This window comes from Hermetia illucens, chromosome 2, assembly GCF_905115235.1.
Source record: "Hermetia illucens chromosome 2, iHerIll2.2.curated.20191125, whole genome shotgun sequence".
NCBI lineage: Eukaryota > Metazoa > Arthropoda > Insecta > Diptera > Stratiomyidae > Hermetia > Hermetia illucens.
The window spans coordinates 24,362,668-24,382,887 of record NC_051850.1 but is presented as its reverse complement, the minus strand read 5'-3'; the positions used below and the strand labels follow the sequence as shown (position 1 = coordinate 24,382,887).

Here is a 20,220-nt window from a genome sequence, read left to right as displayed (position 1 = left end):
CCACGCTAAAAGCGTCAGATACTTCTGGTATGCAGCAGTATTACAATCCCGAAGCGATCCAGCATTGAGAGCGAATGAATTCGCTTCGTTCCGAGTACTCGCACACCCGCTTAAACCACGTCCATCATTTCTCACCATGTGGTTCGAGTAGCTGTTGTTTGTGTATACATTTTTTATGCATTTCTTGAATATTTATGAAATGCAGTTTTTTTTGGTCTAGGAGCCGTGACAGTACGGGGTAAAACCCAGATGAGACTGGGGGGTACGAGTATACAAGCTAGAGACGCTAGCAAGAAACCATAAAAGTACTGTTGCCCTTTGGGAAAGAGATCCCAAGGTGCATGGTGCCAGTACATCAACATAGCATCTTCTTCTTTCTTCTTCTTTTTCTTTAGCCTTTGTCCCGTTCACACATAATGCAACCATGATCTGATAATATGCTGCAAGAGCGTTATCTTTGTCGATTTCTGGCAATGTCATTTTACTCAACCCACGATCTTTTGCCACGAGTCACCAGGGACGAGCTGCTAGAGATCTGCAGTCGGATAGGCGACAGCAAGGCCCCGAGCATACCGAATAAGGCCCTCAATGTAGACCGGATATGTTCGCGGAGCTGTTCGAAACGTGCATGTCCGAGGGTATCTTTCCTGCATTATGGAAGCGACAGAAGCTCATGCTGCTGCCCTGTCCTCCTATAGACACATATGCGTTTTAAACACTATGGGGAAAGGTTGGAGCCGCTTATTTATAGTAGATTACTCCCAGTTGGCTTGGTTAGAGAGTGCTGGACGGGCGCTCGCGAAGGAAAAGACGGAAGCGGTCCTCATCATTAAGCGCCGCAAAAGAAATTACGCCTGCATTAGAATCGGGATTCGTATCATCACTTCCAAACCGTTCTCCGCCTCGGGCTGATTCCAGTTAACCCGTTGGGGAGTTCCGTATCCACATACTCGAGGAGGGCGATCAGACCCGAGTCTGCAAGGGACTCATCTGAAGTGGCTCTGCCACGAAGCCTTATCGGAGGTTATCTAGTACCATGGGAACCGGGATGGCCCTCTGAGAGCATATGCTCCAGAAGAATTCCTGGAGGATGTGTTCTCGGCCCGGTTATTTGCGGTTGGCTCCCTAGTGGGAGTTTCATGGTGGTTGTGGCTATGCTTATATCTCGGGCAGAGCTCCTCGGAGCTCAAGTGTGGAGTTGCGCTGTACAACTCGGGTGCCGTACCCCTTAGCTGCGGCAGAGGTGTTAGATAGGCCTCGCATCCACTAGTATGAATGCTGAGCCTGTACTCAATATAAACCAGGACCGCTGTGCTTGCATGGCGGGGCTCTGATTGTGGTCCCAAAATCAATCCGTGTATGAAGAGGACCGTGGGATTATGCACTCACGTTAAACCCCTCCAGGACTTTCATCACTTCCAAGCCTGCCATCAAATACTTGGGGGTGATGATAGACGGAGGACTTAATTTTAAGCAGCACATAGAGCACACTTGCGAAAAGGCATTCACCACGAGTATGGCTCTGGTAAGGATGATGCCGACCGTAGAAGGACCGCGGCATACTTGCGAGCTGCTCATAGCCAGGGTGGTGAGCTCTATCTTCCTGTATGCAGTCCCAGTTTGGGGAAAAGCACTGCAGGTTTTAGGCAATACATAAAAACTGAGTACGGTTTACAGAAGAACATCGCTAAGGGTGTGTTCTGCCTTCAGGACCGCCTCAGACGATGCAGCATTCGTCATCTCGGGAATGATGCCGATTGACATCCTGGCAACCGAAATGATGAACATTTATAACACCAGGTCCATCTCTCGCTTATCTCAGGTGAGAAAAGCCGAAAGAGAGAGATCCATAAGCAGATGGCAACAGCGATGGAACCAGTCAGAAAAGGGTCGTTGGATTTACAGGTTGATGCTTTCCATCGGGGAGTGGCTGGAGAGATCAATTATAATCTCACCCATCTTCTCACCGGCCATGGAGGATACCGTCAATACCTGTACAGGTTTAAATTGGACACCTCACTTTATTGTCCCAACTGAGACGGCAGCGCACGTATTCTTCCAATGTCCTAGGTTCGTGGAAGAAAGGAGGAATCTGGAGGAAACCCTAGGTGAAGTGCTATCACCGGAAAATTTTGTCTGGAGAATGGTAGCCTGTCCGGAAGACTGGGATGCGATCAATTCCATGATCGCAGTAATCCAGGATAAACTGCGAAAAGCAGAAGAAGTGAGGAAGGCGCGGTTACGAACCCCGCGGTTAGACGAAAGGAGACATAGCTAAAGTAAGCTAACTTCGCCCCGTGATGTAATACCTAAAGGTGGCTCCATGCGGTAAGGGAGGAGTCGGGGTGGTTTTAGTGGGTAAAAATCCCACACTCTGGCGTGCCCATGCCAGAGTCTTTTGAAGATTTCCACCTTCTCAAAAAAAAAAAAGAAAAAAGAAAAACAGACGGACGGACAGACAGACACCGACTCGATAATGAGGTTTTCTTTTACACAAAACCTTAAAAAAGCCTCTGAGAACGAACTACCGAATGTTTTGTAGATTAGCCTGAGAATTAGCTAGGAGTTTCAAAGAGAAACTTCCAGTTTGAATGAAATGAAAGGAAGGAAGGGATTCTAATATGGCAAATATAATTTTTATTGTTCAAATTTGCCGGAAACGATATTCACCACTTTTATCTTAATGCTGTTGCCCACTTCAACAATAGTTGTTCAAAATGTCCAATAGAGCTGTTGGCTGGTCTGTTGACTGACAACTGTTTGACATTTATTTCCCGAAAAGTATTTCGTCGCGAAAATTTCGATTTGAGTGTCTGCTGCGGCCGAGTCTACATATTTCTACGTACGAAGAAAGACTGGAATTCATGAAATTACTCCGCTTCACACAGTCGCCAAGTTAAAAAGGTGCACACAATGTACTGCCTGCAGATCCTGATTCCCGTGCTGTTCATCCCAAAGCCGACGAATCCAGCTCTGATGCAGACCCACGTCATGTTTATTGTCCTGTACCTCATCGGATTCTTCCTTGAACGGAAACCGTGCACCATTTGCAGCATTGTGTTCCTCACGGCTGTGTTCCTGATTTGCTACAGCGGCGGTGGCAACTGTCTGTTTTGGAGCAATTGCGAAGGTCACCTCTGCGAAAACGGATAAGGACCGCAGGTCCAATAGGCAGGCGTCCTGGGCGAGGCGTCGACCGCAGGCAGCGCGCAAAGAGATCCTTCCTCCACACCATCCACCGCATTTCGACTCCCCGGCTGCCCGCTTCGTGCCCCGCGAGGACAACATGCATTACTCCTTAAATCTTAGGTCATTGATTTATTGTGTTTGTTTTTATTTCTTAGGTTTTAGTAGATAATTCTGTTTAGGCTAAGTTCTTGTGCGAGGCACCAACAGGGAAGCGACAGACTAGACCTTGGCGGGGCGTGATCCAATGCTAAGGCTCGCAACCCTCGTCTCGCATGAGCCAATTATAAGTTGTACCCCAAATCGCCGATTACTGACTCAATTAGAATTTTAGTGGAATTGCTGTAAAAAGTTGATAGCGTAACACTGAAAACAGGCCTGGCCCCGCTTATCGCTGCAAACGACTCGTTTCGGGGGTCACGCCCGCGACTTGTGCAGCGGGTGTAGCAAGGTCGGGGCCTCAAGGCAGATACTACATTTACGAAGCGTAATCACGTCTGAACTAAGTAATCGAAACGTTTTGAATCTTGCGTGCGTACACGGCGCGTCGTGCGCGGTGCACTACGTTCAACTAGTCTTTTCGAGTGTTGTTTTGTTGGTTTTGGTTCTCCTGACAATGAAATCACCGCCATCGGGTTAAATTTCAGCAAAATGTAAATATGCAAATTCTAAAACCAGCAAAGATGTATGTGAATGCTTGGCCGTTATTAGGATTGTAATCTGTAAATCATAAGTTGTACAAAGTTCACTGAATGACACGAAATTTTAACAATGCTTTGTTGTAGCCAATTCGATATAATCCGAACGTGTAAAAAGTTTTCTAGGGAAAAAAGTTATATTTAATAAACGATGTAAGAACATTACTAAACACTGAAGAGTCACGTTTTAATTGAAATCCCATCGCTAAGAGTCTACAGAAGCCCCACATGTCCGGAAAGCTATGAAAATATTTTTAGAATGGATGTAATTATGGAGGCAATGTCGTGCACCTGCATATGAGCCCACTTAACACTCTGCTACCACAATATGCGAGGAGAGCAATATTCACTGAAAAAAGTTCTGAAACTTTAAAGTCTGAAGCTATTCCCCGTGAGTGTTTCTTATCTATCCACTGGAGTACATTTGATTCATATTATAAATATATAAGTTCGAGCTATGCCCTGTAAAGTGGCAACAAATTTCTTCGCTATGGTCTTTTTTTATGAAACATCCTTCAAACGCTATCATCTCAAAAACAAAGGGTGTGCATTGTTAACCTACTGGCTGAATATTAGGAGTATACAATCGCGACAAGGTGCTTAGAACGGCAATAATTCAAATTTCCCAATCAACTTGTTACAATTTAAAACGAGCTGGAGCTAGGTACTAGGTCTCAATGTTTCCCCAAAATCCGCAAAAGACTACACACAGCTCCCTTTTGGGAAATTCTCAATATTAACGGAGATATAAGCGTTTAAAGTTTTTCCCAAGATTCCTCCAAAAATCAGCAATTTTCCTGGCACTCAGACCCCCCAACCTAAATACCATTTTGAAGCTTAGACCATCATCATCAACGGCGCAACAACCGGTATCCGGTCTAGGCCTGCCTTAATAAGGAACTCCAGACATCCCGGTTTTGCGCCCAGGTCAACCAATTCGATATCCTTTAAAGCTGTCTGGCGTCCTGACCTACGCCATCGCTCCATCTTAGGCAGGGTCTGCCTGGTCTTCTTTTTCTACCATAGATATTGCCCTTATAGACTTTCCGGGTGGGATCATCCTCATCCATACGGATTAAGTGACCCGCCCACCGTAACCTATTTAGCCGGGTTTTATCCACAACCGGACGGTCATGGTATCGCTCACAGATTTCGTCATTGTGTAGGCTACGGAATCGTCCATCCTCATGTAGGAGGCCAAAAATTCTTCGGAGGATTCTTCTCTCGAACGCGGCCAAGAGTTCCCAATTTTTCTTGCTAAGAACCCAAGTTTCCGAGGAATACATGAGGACTGGCAAGATCATAGTCTTGTACAGTAAGAGCTTTGACCCTATGGTGAGACGCTTCGAGCGGAACAGTCTTTGTAAGCTGAAATAGGCTCTGTTGGCTGTCGATAACCGTGCGAGGATTGCGTTGTCGTACCTGTTATCGGTTGTGATTTTCGATCCTAGATAGGAGAAATTATCAACGGTCTTAAAGTTGTATTCTCCTACCTTTATCCTTCCCGTTTGACCAGTGCGGTTTGATGTTGTTGGTTGATTTTCGGTGCTGACGTTGCCACCATATACTTTGTCTTGCCTTCATTGATGTGCAGCCCAAGATTTCGCACTAATCGCCGGCTGCCCGATCTGGATGAAGGCAGTTTGGGGGTCGTTCTTCCCATGATGTCGATATCCTCAGCATAGGCCAGTAGTTCAGTAGATTTGAAAAGGATCGTACCTCTCCATGATAGGGCATCCCCTTGTCGTAGACCGTTGTTGATGTCGAATGGTCTTGAGAGTGATCCTGCTGCTTTTATCTGGCCTCGCACATTGATCAGGATCAACCTAATCAGTCTTATTAATTTCGTCGGGATACCGAATTCTCTCATGGCCGTGTACAGTTTTACTCTGGCTATGCTATCATAGGCGGCTTTAAAGTTGATAAAGAGATGGTGCAACTGGTGTCCATATTCCAACAGTTTTTCCATCGCTTGCCGCAGAGAGAAAATCTGATCTGTTGCTGATTTGCAGAGTGGAGTGAAGCCTCTTTGGTATGGGGCAATGGAGTGAAGCCTCTTTGGTATGGGCCAATGATGTTCTGGGCGTATGGGGCTATACGACCTAGTAAGATAGCGGAGAATATTTTATAGATGGTACTCAGCAACGTAATACCTCTATAATTGCTGCACTGTGCGATATCTTTCATTTTATGTATGAGACAGATAATGCCTCGTTGCCAATCGTCAGGTATTGATTCGCTGTCCCATACCTTGAGCACAAGTTGATGAACCACTTGGTGTAACTGCTCGCCTCCATATTTAACCAATTCGGCTGTAATTCCATCGGCTCCCGCGACTTATGATTTTTTAGCCGATGAATTGCACGGACTGTTTCTCCTAAACTTGGTGGTGGCAGCATTTGTCCGTCGTCTTCAGTGGGCGGGATCTCCAACTCGCCGATGTTCTGGTTGTCCAGTAGCTCATCAAAGTACTCAACCCATCGCTCCAATATACCCATTCTGTCGGAAATCAGATTTCCTTCTTTGTCTCGGCAGGATGAGCACCGAGGTGTATAAGGCTTCATCCTGCTGACTTGTTGGTAAAACTTGCGCGCCTGGTGCGGTTGCTCCCTGTACTTTTCTAGTTCACAGACTTGTTGGTTCTCCCAGGCATCCTTTTTCCGTCTGTGAATTCGCTTCTCCGCTCGATGGAGTTCGTGATAAGTCTCTGCGCGTGCCCGCGTTCTTTGAGAATGCAACATTACTCGGTATACGGCATTCTTCCGTTCCGTTGCTAGCTTACATTCATCGTCAAACCAGCCGTTCCGACTTTTTTTGCGGCTGGGGCCAAGTATGTTTGTGGCCGTATCAATGATAACGTTCTTCAGGTGATTGTGAAGATCATTTATTGATGCTGCATCTCCAGGTCCTCTGTTCATTGCAGTTATTGCGGCATCCATTCCCCTCTTATAGGTGTCGCGGAGAGTTGTGTTGTGGATGGCTTCAGTGTTCACTCTCACCTGATTGTCAGAGGGGGATTCTAGGTGGTATTGTTATTCGAGCTCGGAGCACCATGCCAACGAGATAGTGATCCGAGTCTATATTGGCCCCCTTATATGTTTTGACATTCATCAAGGCTGAGAGGTGGGGGCGTTCGATCAACACGTGGTCAATTTGGTTGAAAGTGGTCCCGTCTGGGGAGGCCCACGTATGTTTGTTGACCGCTTTCCGCGCAAACCAGGTACTTAATCCGCAGTCCGTTATCATTTGTTTTTTCGTGTAAGCTATGGGAGCCAACGTATCGCCTGAATACGGGCTCCTTCCCTACTTGGCTGTTAAAATCCCCAAGTATGATTTTGATATCATATCTGGGACAGGCTTCGAGGGTTCGTTCTACTGCCTCGTAGAAGGTATCCTTCTCCGACTCTGTAGTCTCCTCTGTAGGGGCGTGAACGTTAATGGGGCTTATATTTCTAAACTTGCCTCGGAAGCGCAGAGTGCATAGCCTTTCGCTTATATTTTCAAAGCCGATAACAGCAGGTTTCATTTTTTTTTAATTATTTGGCTGACTAAGAAACTTACTCCGAGCACATGGTTAACTGGATGACCACTGTAATACATGGTGTAGTGGCTCTTCTCCAGAAAACCGGTCCCAGTCCATCGCATCTCTTGTAACGCTGTTATATCAGCCCTATATTGGGACAGGGTATCGGCTAGCTGCTCATCAGCTTCATCTCTGTACAGGGAGCGCACGTTCCATGAGAAAATGTGCAAATCGTTTATCGGTTGTCGTTGCCGGGTTCGTCGTTTTAAAGTCCATCCTGTCCGAGGCTCCTTTCGTGGCTCCGTAACATCGGTTTTCCGTGTAGGGTTGTCAGCCCTACCCAACCCCCAACTTGGAGGACCAGTTGGTACAGTTTGTCCCGTTTTTAGGCGCGGGAGACTCGCCTTCATCCTTCTCCGTCTGCAGCTTTTCGTTACGAAAGAGCTCCCAGCGGTCACCACGTGACGGTGGAGATAGGGTTTGGTAGTAGAACTGTTGGTGTTGGTTCAGCAGGCATTTCCCAGGTTTTATGCTCCATCGCGGGTACCAATTCAGGTTTCGCCCGGGGACCTATACTACCCTTTGACCACTAGATCCTCCCCCAATAGTAGTGATCACGAATTAAGCTCCTTTTTGCGAAATTCTCAATATTAACGGAGATATAAGCATTTAAAATTTTTCCCAAGATTCCTCCAAAAATCAGCAATTTTTCTGCCACTCAGACCTCCCAACCCATATACCATTTTCAAGCTCAGATCCTCCCCCATCCTCCCCCAATAGTAGTGATTACGAATTAAGTTCCTTTTTGCGAAATTCTCAACATTAAGGGCGATATAAGCGTTTAAAGTTTTTCCCAAGATTCCTCCAGAAATCAGCAATTTTCCTGGTACTCAGACCCCCCAACCTAAATACCATTTTGGAGCTCAGATCCTCCCCCAATAGTAGTGATCACGAATTAAGCTCCTTTTTGCGAAGTTCTCAATATTAACGGAGATATAAGCGTTTAAAGTTCTTCCCAAGATTCCTCCAAAAATCAGCAATTTTCCTGGCACTCAGACCCCCCAACCTATATACCATTTTCAAGCTCAGACCCTCCCCCATCCTCCCCCAATGGTAGTGATCACGAATTAAGCTCCTCTTTGCGAAATTCACAATATTAACGGAGTTATAAGTGTTTTGTCCCCTCTTTCTTTTAGGATATCTTTGAATGCAAACATCCTTTTTGAAATCAAAATTTTTATATATTTATTAGTTACTGTTTTGGGCCCAATACAATTACAAAAAATATAATAATAATAAAAAATAAAAATAATACGGCGTAAAATATAGTACAAGGAAGAAAAAATAATGCTTGGTAATATAATATTTATTAAGAACTAAACGTAAACTGAATTTTGTAGATTGTCTTCCATTATAGCTTTCTTCTTGTAAATTTACAATAATAACATCTACGTTAAGTGTTATTGGTTTTAGGTAAACATCACATGAATATAGAAATTTTCACTTTGCATTTATTCCGAGGAAGTTGAAGGATAGCGTTGTGGATTGTCCTTTTTCTTTGCCTCATCGTCATTTGTGCTGTGTCAGATGATTCTATTGGTGCAAAACCAAAACATTTTCCCAAAAAAAGTTGAGTTCTAGCGAAATCCGATTTCTGCTTTTTCTCTTTTGCGAAAAAAAACAAAAAATATAAATCCTTAATATATTTTACAACTATAGGAAAAAATATTTATGCACAAAAGTTATTTATTTCAGAGTTGGTGTTGATTTTTGTTAAATTGGTTGATATAAACTTTGTTTAAATGGAATTTTTGTTGATTTTTGTTGCTGGCCAACATTTTTACACCAAGTTAAGTACATTTTGTCGCTGAAATTACAATTTCCTTTTGTTTTAGCGTTGGCCGTGTTATTTAAGCTGATTTTGGTTGATTATTGCTTAAATGTTGAGTTGATTTAACAACTGCAATCGCAAGCGCATCGCTTCACACGCTTCTCACGGTGGAGGAAGACGTTGTCAACGCTGCGGACTGAACGTGGTTGGACATCTGGAAAAATTAAATAAATTCTCAAAAATTAGCTCTGAGTTTCCTTAAGGCCTACAAAATTAATAACTCAATCTATTTAAAAGAGGACTCTCAGGTTTAAAGCTAAAAAATATTATAACTCTCTCGAAAATATCAACAACAAAAATTAGGACTAAATTTTCCAAAGGTAAAGGTCAGTACTTACATAATTTCGTTTAGATTTTTTCCCAAAATATTAAAAGTTTTAAATTACAACTGCATTAACAATAAATTAACAGAAATTCTATTTAGAAAAGAATTTGTCGAAGAATTCTCTCAATGATGGCATCGCTGGGAGGGAAGGTATCACTAAAAGGGACTGTTTGAAATAGATGAAAGTAATTAGCCTTTTGGGGATGGATCTATTTTAATTTAGCGCAATCTATTTACAATGCGTTCGAATCCAAGGATTCGATTTCAAAGCAAGGTGTTAGAATAGTTTCCAAATACTGGCCTGCACCGTAAAATATAATGAATTTCAAACAGTGTATTGTTCAAGGCTTTTCAAATTTCGCGCTCTTCCGACCCAAGATCTTACCGATTAATCGCAATTCACCTTCATATTTTCGGGGTACTGACCTATTTTTAGGCTACAGTGATCTCCTGCAAAAATGTAGAGAGATGCTGAGGGATACTTATTGAATCCTTTTGCCAACATAGAAGTCTCACTGGCACCTATTGGAGTCCTGAAAATACTGCACAAAATGTCAAGCCCTTCAGGGTATGATTCCCTCTGGAGAGGCACTGCTCCAAAGGCAATGCTGCTTAGAGTTTAGGATACATTCGGTCGACAAGCAGTGCTCTCCAGGATAGACTGATGCGGAATATAGCTCCCTGAAGCCAACCTACCTCTCTCTAAGGGTGAGCTGTCTCCCTCTAAGGCGATGTGTGGCATTTCAAGGGCCAAGTCTCTCGTCTACCAAGACGGTTAAATCAGTGGTGACAGCCACACCCTGTACGAGGTGACCCTATTATTAACAAAACGCTACGGATCTAGACTGGGAAGTCGAAAAACACCTCCCCAATCCAGAGTGTCATGCGAACCGTGTCCATTGGATGGTTTGCAATCGGGGGTAACTGGCTGTATTCGAACCGATGCCTCACTGATACCTGGTCGTCTCAGTGAGTAAGTTAGACTTTACCGTGCTACGGGGGGCTATGGCACGGCGGACCTCCTAACCGCCATACTTGGAATTAAATGAGTAACAACAACAAACGCCACTGCTCAAAAAGCAGGGACTAACAAAATCACGTCTGAGATAAATATATCAGACGTCGGGAATGAGACAGGTCTCAGTGGCACAGGTGCTAAATGGTACCTGCGCTACCCGAAGGAAGGCCTGAAACCAAAAGCGGCCCTCAAGAAGGCTCAGGATAAGCCATATCTACCGGAGCTAAGAAAGCGGGGAGCAGCAAAGATTAGCCCGCATGAATGGAATGCTCGCAAAACATCTAAACCCGAAACCAAGGGAGGAGAAAACCCGGGCAGGTCAGGGGAGAAAGCAGGAACTATACTAGTGCGGTCAAGGATATTCGACTGGCCATACTCCTAAAAATGTTTCCCGAGCAAATACTCACTTGTTATGGAGCAGGAAGCCATCGAAGACCTTGTCGTCAGCCAGATGTGCAAGGGATGGACTTCGAAACTTGTGTTCACCGGAATACACCTTCGACCAGGTCTTATACTGGCGGACCGCGCGACGGAAGACACTGCGGAGTGGATTAAGACCATAGTTTCTGAATTTCCAGGCTGCGAAGGGGTAGAACTGTCAACATGTGCTGGAGATGATATACCAGGAGCACACATGGTGACGGTTTTTCTCCCAAAAGCCGGGGCAATAGAGACGGAAGATCTTATCGCCCTCCTAATTGAGAATGAGGATCTCTATACGCGTTTATGGAGAGTGTTCAAGGTGCAGGGAAAGAGTAAACTCTTCACGATCGGGGTAGATAACAGATCCCTGGAGGCAATCAAACGTCGGAGTTCCCATATCAATCGGAATTCCCATATCGATTTGGCAACATACGCATGCATGTGCACAGGGAAAAGCTGAAGAAAGACACCTCCGAGGAGACAACGGGTGAAAAGCATACAGAGGTCTCTGAAGAAGTCTCAAAAGCCATAAAGGCGGAAAGGGCTGGCCCAACCAGGGAAGTAGATCTGCTGCCCAGTGAAGGGCAGAAGCCGGGCGACTTAGACCTAGAACTTCTAGAGCTCTGGGTGGACAGCGACGCCCAGGAAAGTACCATGTCGGAGGAGGAGGCGATACTCCGATAGTGGGTAAGAGCTCCAAACAATAACGGAGCCAATGGCCAGCACTAAGATAGCCCAGATAAACCCCCACCATGCAAAAGCTGCATCTGCGGTAATTGCAAGAGCAAGTTTCAAGAAGAATATTGGAATAGTGCTGGCTCACGAGCCCTGGATGGACTGGGGGCGGATTCGCGGTCTGAAGGGAGGAAGCATGCAGATCATTTGGCACTCCTCTTGTGAAAAACCAAGAGCTTGCATAATTCTTAAACGTAATTTAAAATATATATGTCCTTCAGAGTTCCTAACCAGGAGCCTTTCGGCTATCCAAGTCTCATTGGAAGCCGGGAGGAGCACTCGAAAGGCAGTCGTGGCATCGGGATACTTCCCAGGAAACGAAATCCGGGCTCTACCGGAAAAAGTCGCGAAACTGGTGAAGTACTGTGAGAAGGGCGTTACCACTTCTCCTCGGCTGCGATGCCAACGCCCATCACGAAGTCTGTGGAAGCAGCGACGCTGATCGAAGAGGTGAGTACCTTCTTGAATTTATTCTTAGCAATAAGTTAGCAATATATAAATTAGGGAACACTCCAACATTTGTGACCAGCACTAGACAGGCGGCACTAGACATAACTCTAGGAATTACTCTAATGAACGGGCTGGTCAGGAATTGGAGGGTGTCGGATGAGCCCTCTATATCTGATCACATAATAATCAGATCCGGCATTGAGTGTAACTCCGAATTAAAAAGAATAGTAAGGAATCACAGGAGAACGGTTTGGGAACCCTATGCAACGTACTTGACCAACAACATTGCCCACCTCCAAGGGGGTGGTGACATCAGGAGGGAACTGGAACTAGAAACAGTGGTGGAAAACTTCAACACAGTCGTCATTGACGCCTATGAGGCCAGCTGTCCTGGTAAGACAGTTAAGTCATCAAGGGATGTACCATGGTAGAACAGGAACCTGGCCGGAATGAGAAAAAAGGCACGAAAACTCTTCAACCGGGCAAAGCAAACCGGAGACTGGCAGAGTACTGTACTGACTGCGTACAGCAACGCGATCGGGAAAGCAAAATAGAACAGCTTCAGGGAATTCTATGAATGAATCGAACAGACCACAGAAGCAATCAGGCTTTACAAGGCTGTAGCCAAACACGGCGCAATATCCTCAGTCTGTTTGAAGAAGCAAGATGGGACATTTACCGACAATAAGGAAGACAGGGTACACCTGCTTCTCAGAACACATTTTCCGGGGTCCTACCCCACGGTGGCAGGCGACTACATTCTGCCTGACACGCCAACAACGAATAAAAGGGGAAGAAAGGAGAACTGGAAACTAGCAAAAGAGGTATGCTCAGAAGCTAGGCTAAGATGGGCAGTGGGAACTTTTCAACCACTGAAATCTCCCGGAGTAGATGGAATTTTCCCAGCACTAATCCAGAGAGGCCTAGGAATCATCTTCGAGTCTCTTCTGAGGGTGGTAAGGGAGAGCATAGTACTGGGATATATAACAAGGGCATGGAGACCTTCTTGGGAAAAGTGATCTTTCTTCCGAAAGCGGGTAAAAAGGATCCTTTTCACCCTAAATCTTTCAGACCAATTTGCCTAACATCGTTCATACTCAAAACGGTGGAGAAGGTCATCGGCAACTATATTAGGACTAACTTTCGAAAGCGTAATCCCTACATGACTGTCAACACGCTTACCGGGCAGGACGCTCAACTGAAACTGCTCCGTATCAGCTGACAGATGTATTACGGGATACCATAGAAACAAAATAAATAGCGCTGTGTGCGTTTTAGGATATCGAAGGAGCACTCGACAACACATCGCACACACAGATACAAGATGCCCTGAGCCGCAAGGGAATGGGAAACAGTCTGGCATTCTGGATGGGTAAAGTACTAGAAAGCAGGCAATTAGAAGTACCGACAGATACAAATTCTATTGCCATGAACACTACTCAAGGTTGTCCACAGGGTGGGGTATTATCACTGCTTATGTGGAGTATAGTAGTGGACGAACTCCTGGACTTGCTAACAAATACTGGAATACAGGTCTAGGGTTACGCGGACGGCAGTGTTTTAATCAGTAGGGGCAAATATGAAGATACCTTATGTGATAGAATCCAAACTTAAGGGTCATCAATCCAGCCAAAACCACCATAGTACCATTAGCTAGGAGACGTAAGCTTGATCACCTGAGAGCGATAAGGTTACATGACATGGAGGTGAAAAGAGATACAGAGGTCAAATATTTGGGAATTACGCTAGACTAAAACGTACTCAGGAAGACACATGTCGGAAACACTTATCGGAAAGCCACAAGGGCTGTAATAACTTGTAGGTCCATAGCAGGAAAAAAATGGGGTTGCAGCCCGAGGATATTACTTTGGATATATACTGCAATAGTAAGAATCGAGCTCAGCACGCAAACTAGGGAATTACACAAACTCCAAAGATTGGCTTGCATGTGTGTCAGTGGGGCAATGAGGACATGCCCAACGGCATCCCAAGAGATCCCCTTTCTGGATTAACCCCTCTCCATCTGCACATACAGATGCAGGCAAAGAGGCCAATATTCAGGATGGTCGGGAGTATCAGTAAGGCGGGGAGCTGCCTAAACCGGAGAAAGATTGATATTATTTCTAGGCGGTATCCCGAATTACTGATACCAAGGGATAACATGAGAACGTTGTGTCACTTTGATAAGAAGTTTGAGACACATTGGAGTAACAAGGCAAACTGGGAGAGCGTGACTGCAATATACGGCTTAAACCAGTAACTGATTACTTGGTACGCTGACGGATCCCTCACAGCAGAGGGAGCGGGTGCCGGTGTCATTGGTCCAAGGAAAATGTACTTTGAGCGAATGGGCAGGTACACTAGCATATTCCATACGCCATAGACAGATGTGCGTCCTTTAATCTCCAAAAGAACTGCAGGGGGCAGAACATTGCTATTCTCACCGATAGCCAAGCAGCGATCAAGGCACTTAGGTCCAGATGAACTCTAAACTGGTATGGGAATGCCTTGAGAGACTGAATACGCTCGGCTCGTCCAACAAGGCCTGGATACTTTGGGTTCCAGGCCATGTTGATTTGGAAGGCAACAAGGCAGCGGATGAATTAGCCAAGAAGGAAGCAGAGACGCCTTTACACGAGCCAGAACCTTTCTGTGGAATCGGAAACGGTTTCATGGCTATGACATTATGAAATGGAAAGGAGCGGTTGTGGGAACTATACTGAGTGAACCTACCGGGAATAGAGAAGTCCGGGGTGCTTATCGGGGCTCAAATCTCACCAAAAAGAACCTCCGTATCATAGGGGGAAATCTCACTGACGGCTAAGCTATCGCCTAGGCAAGCTAGGGGTATCTACGGACACTGCCTGCAGGCTCTGTACGGAGTGTGAAGAAACCACTATACACGTCCTGGGACAGTGTCCGGCACTTATGTAAAGATGCAAAGTTGAAAGATCTGGAATATACTAAAGTTCCTGACGGTTATAGGCTTGCTTGAGATCTATGATCAATAGGTACACTATAACCAGCAAAATGGGCACAATAGTTCTTTAGGGACGTGGTTCGACTTTCCCTTGACAGTCATGTAATGTAAAAGTATAGGTATTCCTGGAAAACTATTAGCATTAAACCTAAATAATGTGTGTTCAGTATAACAGCATGAAACCGTAATGGGACCTATTTATAATACATAGGAATTGGTAGATGTGATGTCGTGTGATGTTCTAGAGCTACATTTTCAGCTTAATAAGATTTGTGAAGTGTTCAAAGCAAAAGTAGCCTAGCATTAACTCCTCTAACCTTTAAACCCTCAAGCATCCTTGCACCTTTTACATACTCAAAAATACTTACAGTGTGGTCTTTCAGGTTCTGCACTTTCTTGTTCAGAGCTGATATGAGGCAACTCTTGTGGTTGCATCATTGGAACTGGAATCCTAACTGGTGTTGGTAGACTACGTCCATAAGCAGCACGTCCCATTTGCAAAATTTGTGGTTCTTGCATTGGTGGATGCAGAGACAATTGTGGTTCTGGTGGTTGTTGAGTTGGATTCGATTGATCGTTCGATTGTGAATCATCTTCTTCGGAGCTGTCGCTATTTTCAGAATTGGAAGCACTTTCCTCAGCAGCCAAGTGACGAAGTTCCTCAGTGATACGTTCCTCGGCCATACGTTGGATATTCCTTAAATCATCAGCGGTGATGCCAGCACGTTGAAGAGCTAGTCCAAGTGGGACACGTTGAACTTGGATTTGTGGCATTTGATGTTGTTCCTGTGGTGCATAGTCCTTATTCTCACCCATGATTTCTTCTTGGATTTCCTGTGGGATTGGGAGATCACGGATTGGGATACGTTGAACATGGATGCGAACTTGTGGTTCTGGTCGTGGAGCTTGCATGAATTGTGGTGGGATTGGTGGACGCATTTGGATTTGTTGGAATGGTGGTGGCATTTGGTGCATCATTGGTTGCGGTGGAGCCATGCGTTGGGGCATATGAGTGAGAGGGATTTGTTGGGGTTGTGGTCCGAATGGGATTGGCATACGTTGGAGGGGAACGAAGATTGGTCGGATGTTTTCAGCATCTTCGGTGTTTTCGCTGTAGAATCAAAAGGTTAAGTATCAAGTCATTATTCAGTAAAATAGTCATCAAAATGTTACCGTTTTTCATCATCTGAGCCACTGTCGCATGAAATTGAAATCCTCTCTCCGGTGATTCGTTGCTTCTTGGGATCAGTGGTGAGGTTGACTCCGAATGGAAGTTGCATGGAACGGGCTGGCGAGTCAACAAGTTCTACGGCATGTTTACGTTCAATAACGCAGTTCATACGTGATCTAATGAAATAAATTATTCATTTAATTAAATTTTTGGTAAATTAATTAATTATGCATTTATTAATAATAAAAACTTGTATTAATTTAATTAAACTAGGTCGGTTGTGAAAAGAGGAGGGATGGATAGGCTCAGTTTGAATGACGACCATTTCAGCAAGTTCGCATAAGTAACGAATGAAATGGACTGAAAAACTGAAACTCTTTGTCATTCGTTACTACCATAAAATTACAACGAAAGGGCCAAAAGCATCGCCCCCTGTTGCACCAAAGGTTCATCGAGCGTTTTCCGCAATACCTACACGTGATTATACAGCGGCTTGCAGACCAGTATCGCTTCATTGCTAGCAGAAGACAATCCCATCCATTATCAGAGAGTCTGGTCAACTTGAGGACATTGCGAAGGCTACTGGCCAAGAGTCGATGAAGGTAGATGCACCACGTTACTATGTGAGCAACCCTACCAATTCTCACTCTTCTCGCTATCAGACTGAATTCTTTGCTTATATTCAGTTTAGTTAGATTCGCAGTTATTCGGCTATAGAGGCGGACTTCATAGTGGACACGGCCCACACGCTTTGTCCCATTGACGTCTGCCCTCTAAAAGAAAGGCATTCGCCTGTCTAAGGAGACTGTCTTGTGCTTACCCCTAACGTCCAGTCTATACAGGCGTTCTTAATCCTCGAGGACTTTATAGGCGCCCTCGTACAGATGCAGCGACTTCCGGGTGACATCAATCCTAACCAGGACATAGGTGCTGACCACGAGCTCCCTAGGGGTGTTAACCATTGGCTGCGCGTGACGAGATGACGAACGTGACTTCAATTTGTAGGCAGCCTCCCATAACAAGCGTGACTATCCAATTGACAGAATGTCGTAGGCTCTCTCGGTAGACCAGATCACCAGCTCGAACACCATAATGGATGTCTTCTGCCTCCGACGCAAAAGTTACAGCATCCCATTGGACTGTGGTTGGTATTCAGTTGTCTAAGGACGATTTAAGCCGAGGAGCTTTCCAAACTCCGTAAAAAGAGCAAATTCGAACTGCACTTCCTGGTCTACGATATCAGCGGAAACAACAGAGCCTGGAATCTGGACCTGGAGCTCGACAGAGTGCCTCAGCAAATTATTGTGCTTTAATGTCCTTCAGAGGTATAATCCCAGGCCACCATGTAAACCGATCGATGACCGTGAGGCGATACTTTTAGCCATGTCAGTCTCGCAAAAGACCTAGAATGTCGGAATCTATGTTGTTAACCTAGAGAATACCCAATTTCTTTCATAACTCGTCTTGTGAACTTACACTTGTCACATGCGAAGCACTGTTTGGCCCAAGGATTAACTTGGTTGTTGAAGGAGGGTCAGAAATACTTGCTATCGACTAGCCAATTCATTGTCCGAGTGCCGCGATGCGCAAGATCGTGCACCGAGCGCAACACTTCTTCACGAAAAGCGGCCGCAATATATGGTCTATATATGGAGACCATGGTCCTTTTCGGAGATCTCGCAGTAGATAGCGGAAGAAACTCCTTAAACTTGCATTTAGAGTCCAACTGCAGGCTTTGAAGAACTGCGTCATCCTTGGAGTCACAGCGATTGCCAAAAAAACGGACTGCGGCTGGGATGTGATACGCTAACGAATAAGTTTTCTTTACCAGACGCATGCTGAGTATCTGAAGTAAACGGACTACCGAAGGTTACGTGCCAAAATCGGGGAGGGAACGCTTTGGCGGGCTTTTACCATGAGGCAAATGTGAGGGGCTTATGGGCCACGGACAAGGTGAATGGTCTGCTTTCGACACAAAAACGGTAATATTTGATACTTAGATACGGATCCTAGGTACTGTAGTTCCATTGAGCGGGGTTCAACTGTTTTGAGAACAAACTCAACGGCTGCCGGCTTTAGTTCATCTTCTGGTAAAGAGCAGCGCCTACTGTAACATCTGAAGCATCGACGATCACGGCTTAATGCACATCCTGTTAAGGGAGTGCCAAAAGTATAGCGTATAGCTGAAGATTGACTGTTTCAAACGCTCCCTTTTGGAGACCAACAACCTTCCGCGATTCCTTGCTTTTAGGCCAAAACAGGAAAGCGTCAAGGACGGACTGGTGGTGCAGAGCTTTGGGCAGAAAATGACGGTTGTAGTTTACCACGCCCATGAACCTCCTGATCCCTTTTACCGTTTTATGCAGCATAAGCTCGTGATCACTTTTACCCTGTCTGGGTCTGATTTTTCGCCATCAGGGGTAATGGGATAGCCTAGAAATTTCATGTGCATTTGGAGGAACGTACATTTTTCAACATTCAAGCTATGATCAAGGAGGCGTTGAAAAATGCACTCGAGATGTGCAAAATGCACGGACTCGGTGGAGGAAACGACTGAAGATCTGGAAGGTTTGCACCGCATTGCATGAGCCAAAAGTCATTTGTGTGAACTCTTTGTGCCTTTGGAATATCTTTGGGAGCCACAGGGATTTGCTGGTACGTCTTGGCGAGATTTAAGGTCGAGAAAGCAGGACAGTTTGCTAAGTAATGCACAGCGTCTTGAATGAAGGGAATTGGGTACCAGTCCGGAATGGTCTGACCATTCAGGCGTCTGTAGTCACCGTTTGCCATTAACTTTTGGAACCAGATAGAGTGGAAATAACCAAAAACTGATGGAAAGTTTACATATATCCCGGTAAACTTGTCAAACTGTTTCCTCGCAACAGAGAATTTCTGGGATTGCAAAGACCGCCCCTTGGAGGAGATTGGGGAGCAAGAAGTATTGAAGTGATGCTGAAAATCATGCTAACTGGCTGAAGGATATTTCATTTGGTAGTAATGTTACGGTAGTTTTTCAGGAGTGCGCGAATACCCCGATACCCCGAATAGCAACGTCCCCAAAAATAATGGAAAGAGTGCTGTTCTGGTTGGTTGAAATTTTCCCTGATAGCCTATGAGAGATTGTGGGGTCTATCCACCAGCAGCCCATAGTGATACAAGACGTCTGCGCCCAATAGGAGGATACTGATGTTCACCAGAATGAAGCGTTATGAGAAAGTTCCACGCGGGCCAAGATTCACTTGCCTGTGGCCAAAAGTATTTATAGGTGACGAGTTTGACGCTGTTAATTTCAGTTACTGCGCCAGAGGTGTTCATTGCTAGGGTAGGCCTCGGTAGCGAAAGCAGGATATTGAGGTATACTTCGGGAGTTACCCGAATAGCAAAAGGGGCGTCGTCAATGGTATGGACTTAACATTTGCGCTGACCAAAATTTGCTTGCCAAGATTAGTTTGAACATCAAAGTCCATGACAAACGACCAAAAAGCTGACCGAAAAGACACTTCCAGGCGAATTCATTGGGTCCTTTTTGATTTTTTATGGCACTGAACTGATTTTCATGGCTACTATATTATGCTAACCACCTGGGTTCCCCATGAAATATAGTCTACATGCTAGGTGTGAGCTGACACACTTGATATACTTAGATGTTTGTAAGGGGCGGGCTGAGTCCACTTAAGCTGAAGGGTTGATCTTTTAATCCCATGACTGGTGTCAAGTCAAATAAGGAGAAATGAATGGAAGTGGAAGAAAATGAACGACAAGCACGTGAATTGTCTATGGCGGCCGTTTGTCAATCTCAATTTGTCGAACAGACGACTGT

At 45.1% G+C, this 20,220-nt stretch overlaps 2 protein-coding genes across 4 annotated transcripts in view; one reads left to right on the top strand and one right to left on the bottom strand.

Annotated features, from left to right (window-relative positions):
* Window positions 1-2,725: 2,725 nt before the first annotated feature.
* Window positions 2,726-4,061, top strand: LOC119649618 (bladder cancer-associated protein). The gene has a single exon (XM_038051839.1). It carries the CDS (start codon window positions 2,914-2,916, stop codon window positions 3,151-3,153), a length of 240 nt encoding a protein of 79 aa, XP_037907767.1. The 5' UTR covers window positions 2,726-2,913; the 3' UTR covers window positions 3,154-4,061.
* Window positions 4,062-8,755: 4,694 nt separating this feature from the next.
* Window positions 8,756-20,220, bottom strand: part of LOC119647421 (pinin) — a 104,903-nt gene continuing 93,438 nt past the window's right edge. For all 3 annotated transcript variants that reach the window (XM_038048317.1, XM_038048316.1, XM_038048318.1), the window contains 3 exons: window positions 16,403-16,576; window positions 15,598-16,340; window positions 8,756-9,452 (listed from right to left, as the gene is read on the bottom strand). In XM_038048317.1, the coding sequence (XP_037904245.1) occupies window positions 9,361-9,452; window positions 15,598-16,340; window positions 16,403-16,576 (1,009 nt within the window). In that variant the 3' untranslated portion in view covers window positions 8,756-9,360. The remainder of the gene's footprint in view (window positions 9,453-15,597; window positions 16,341-16,402; window positions 16,577-20,220) is intronic.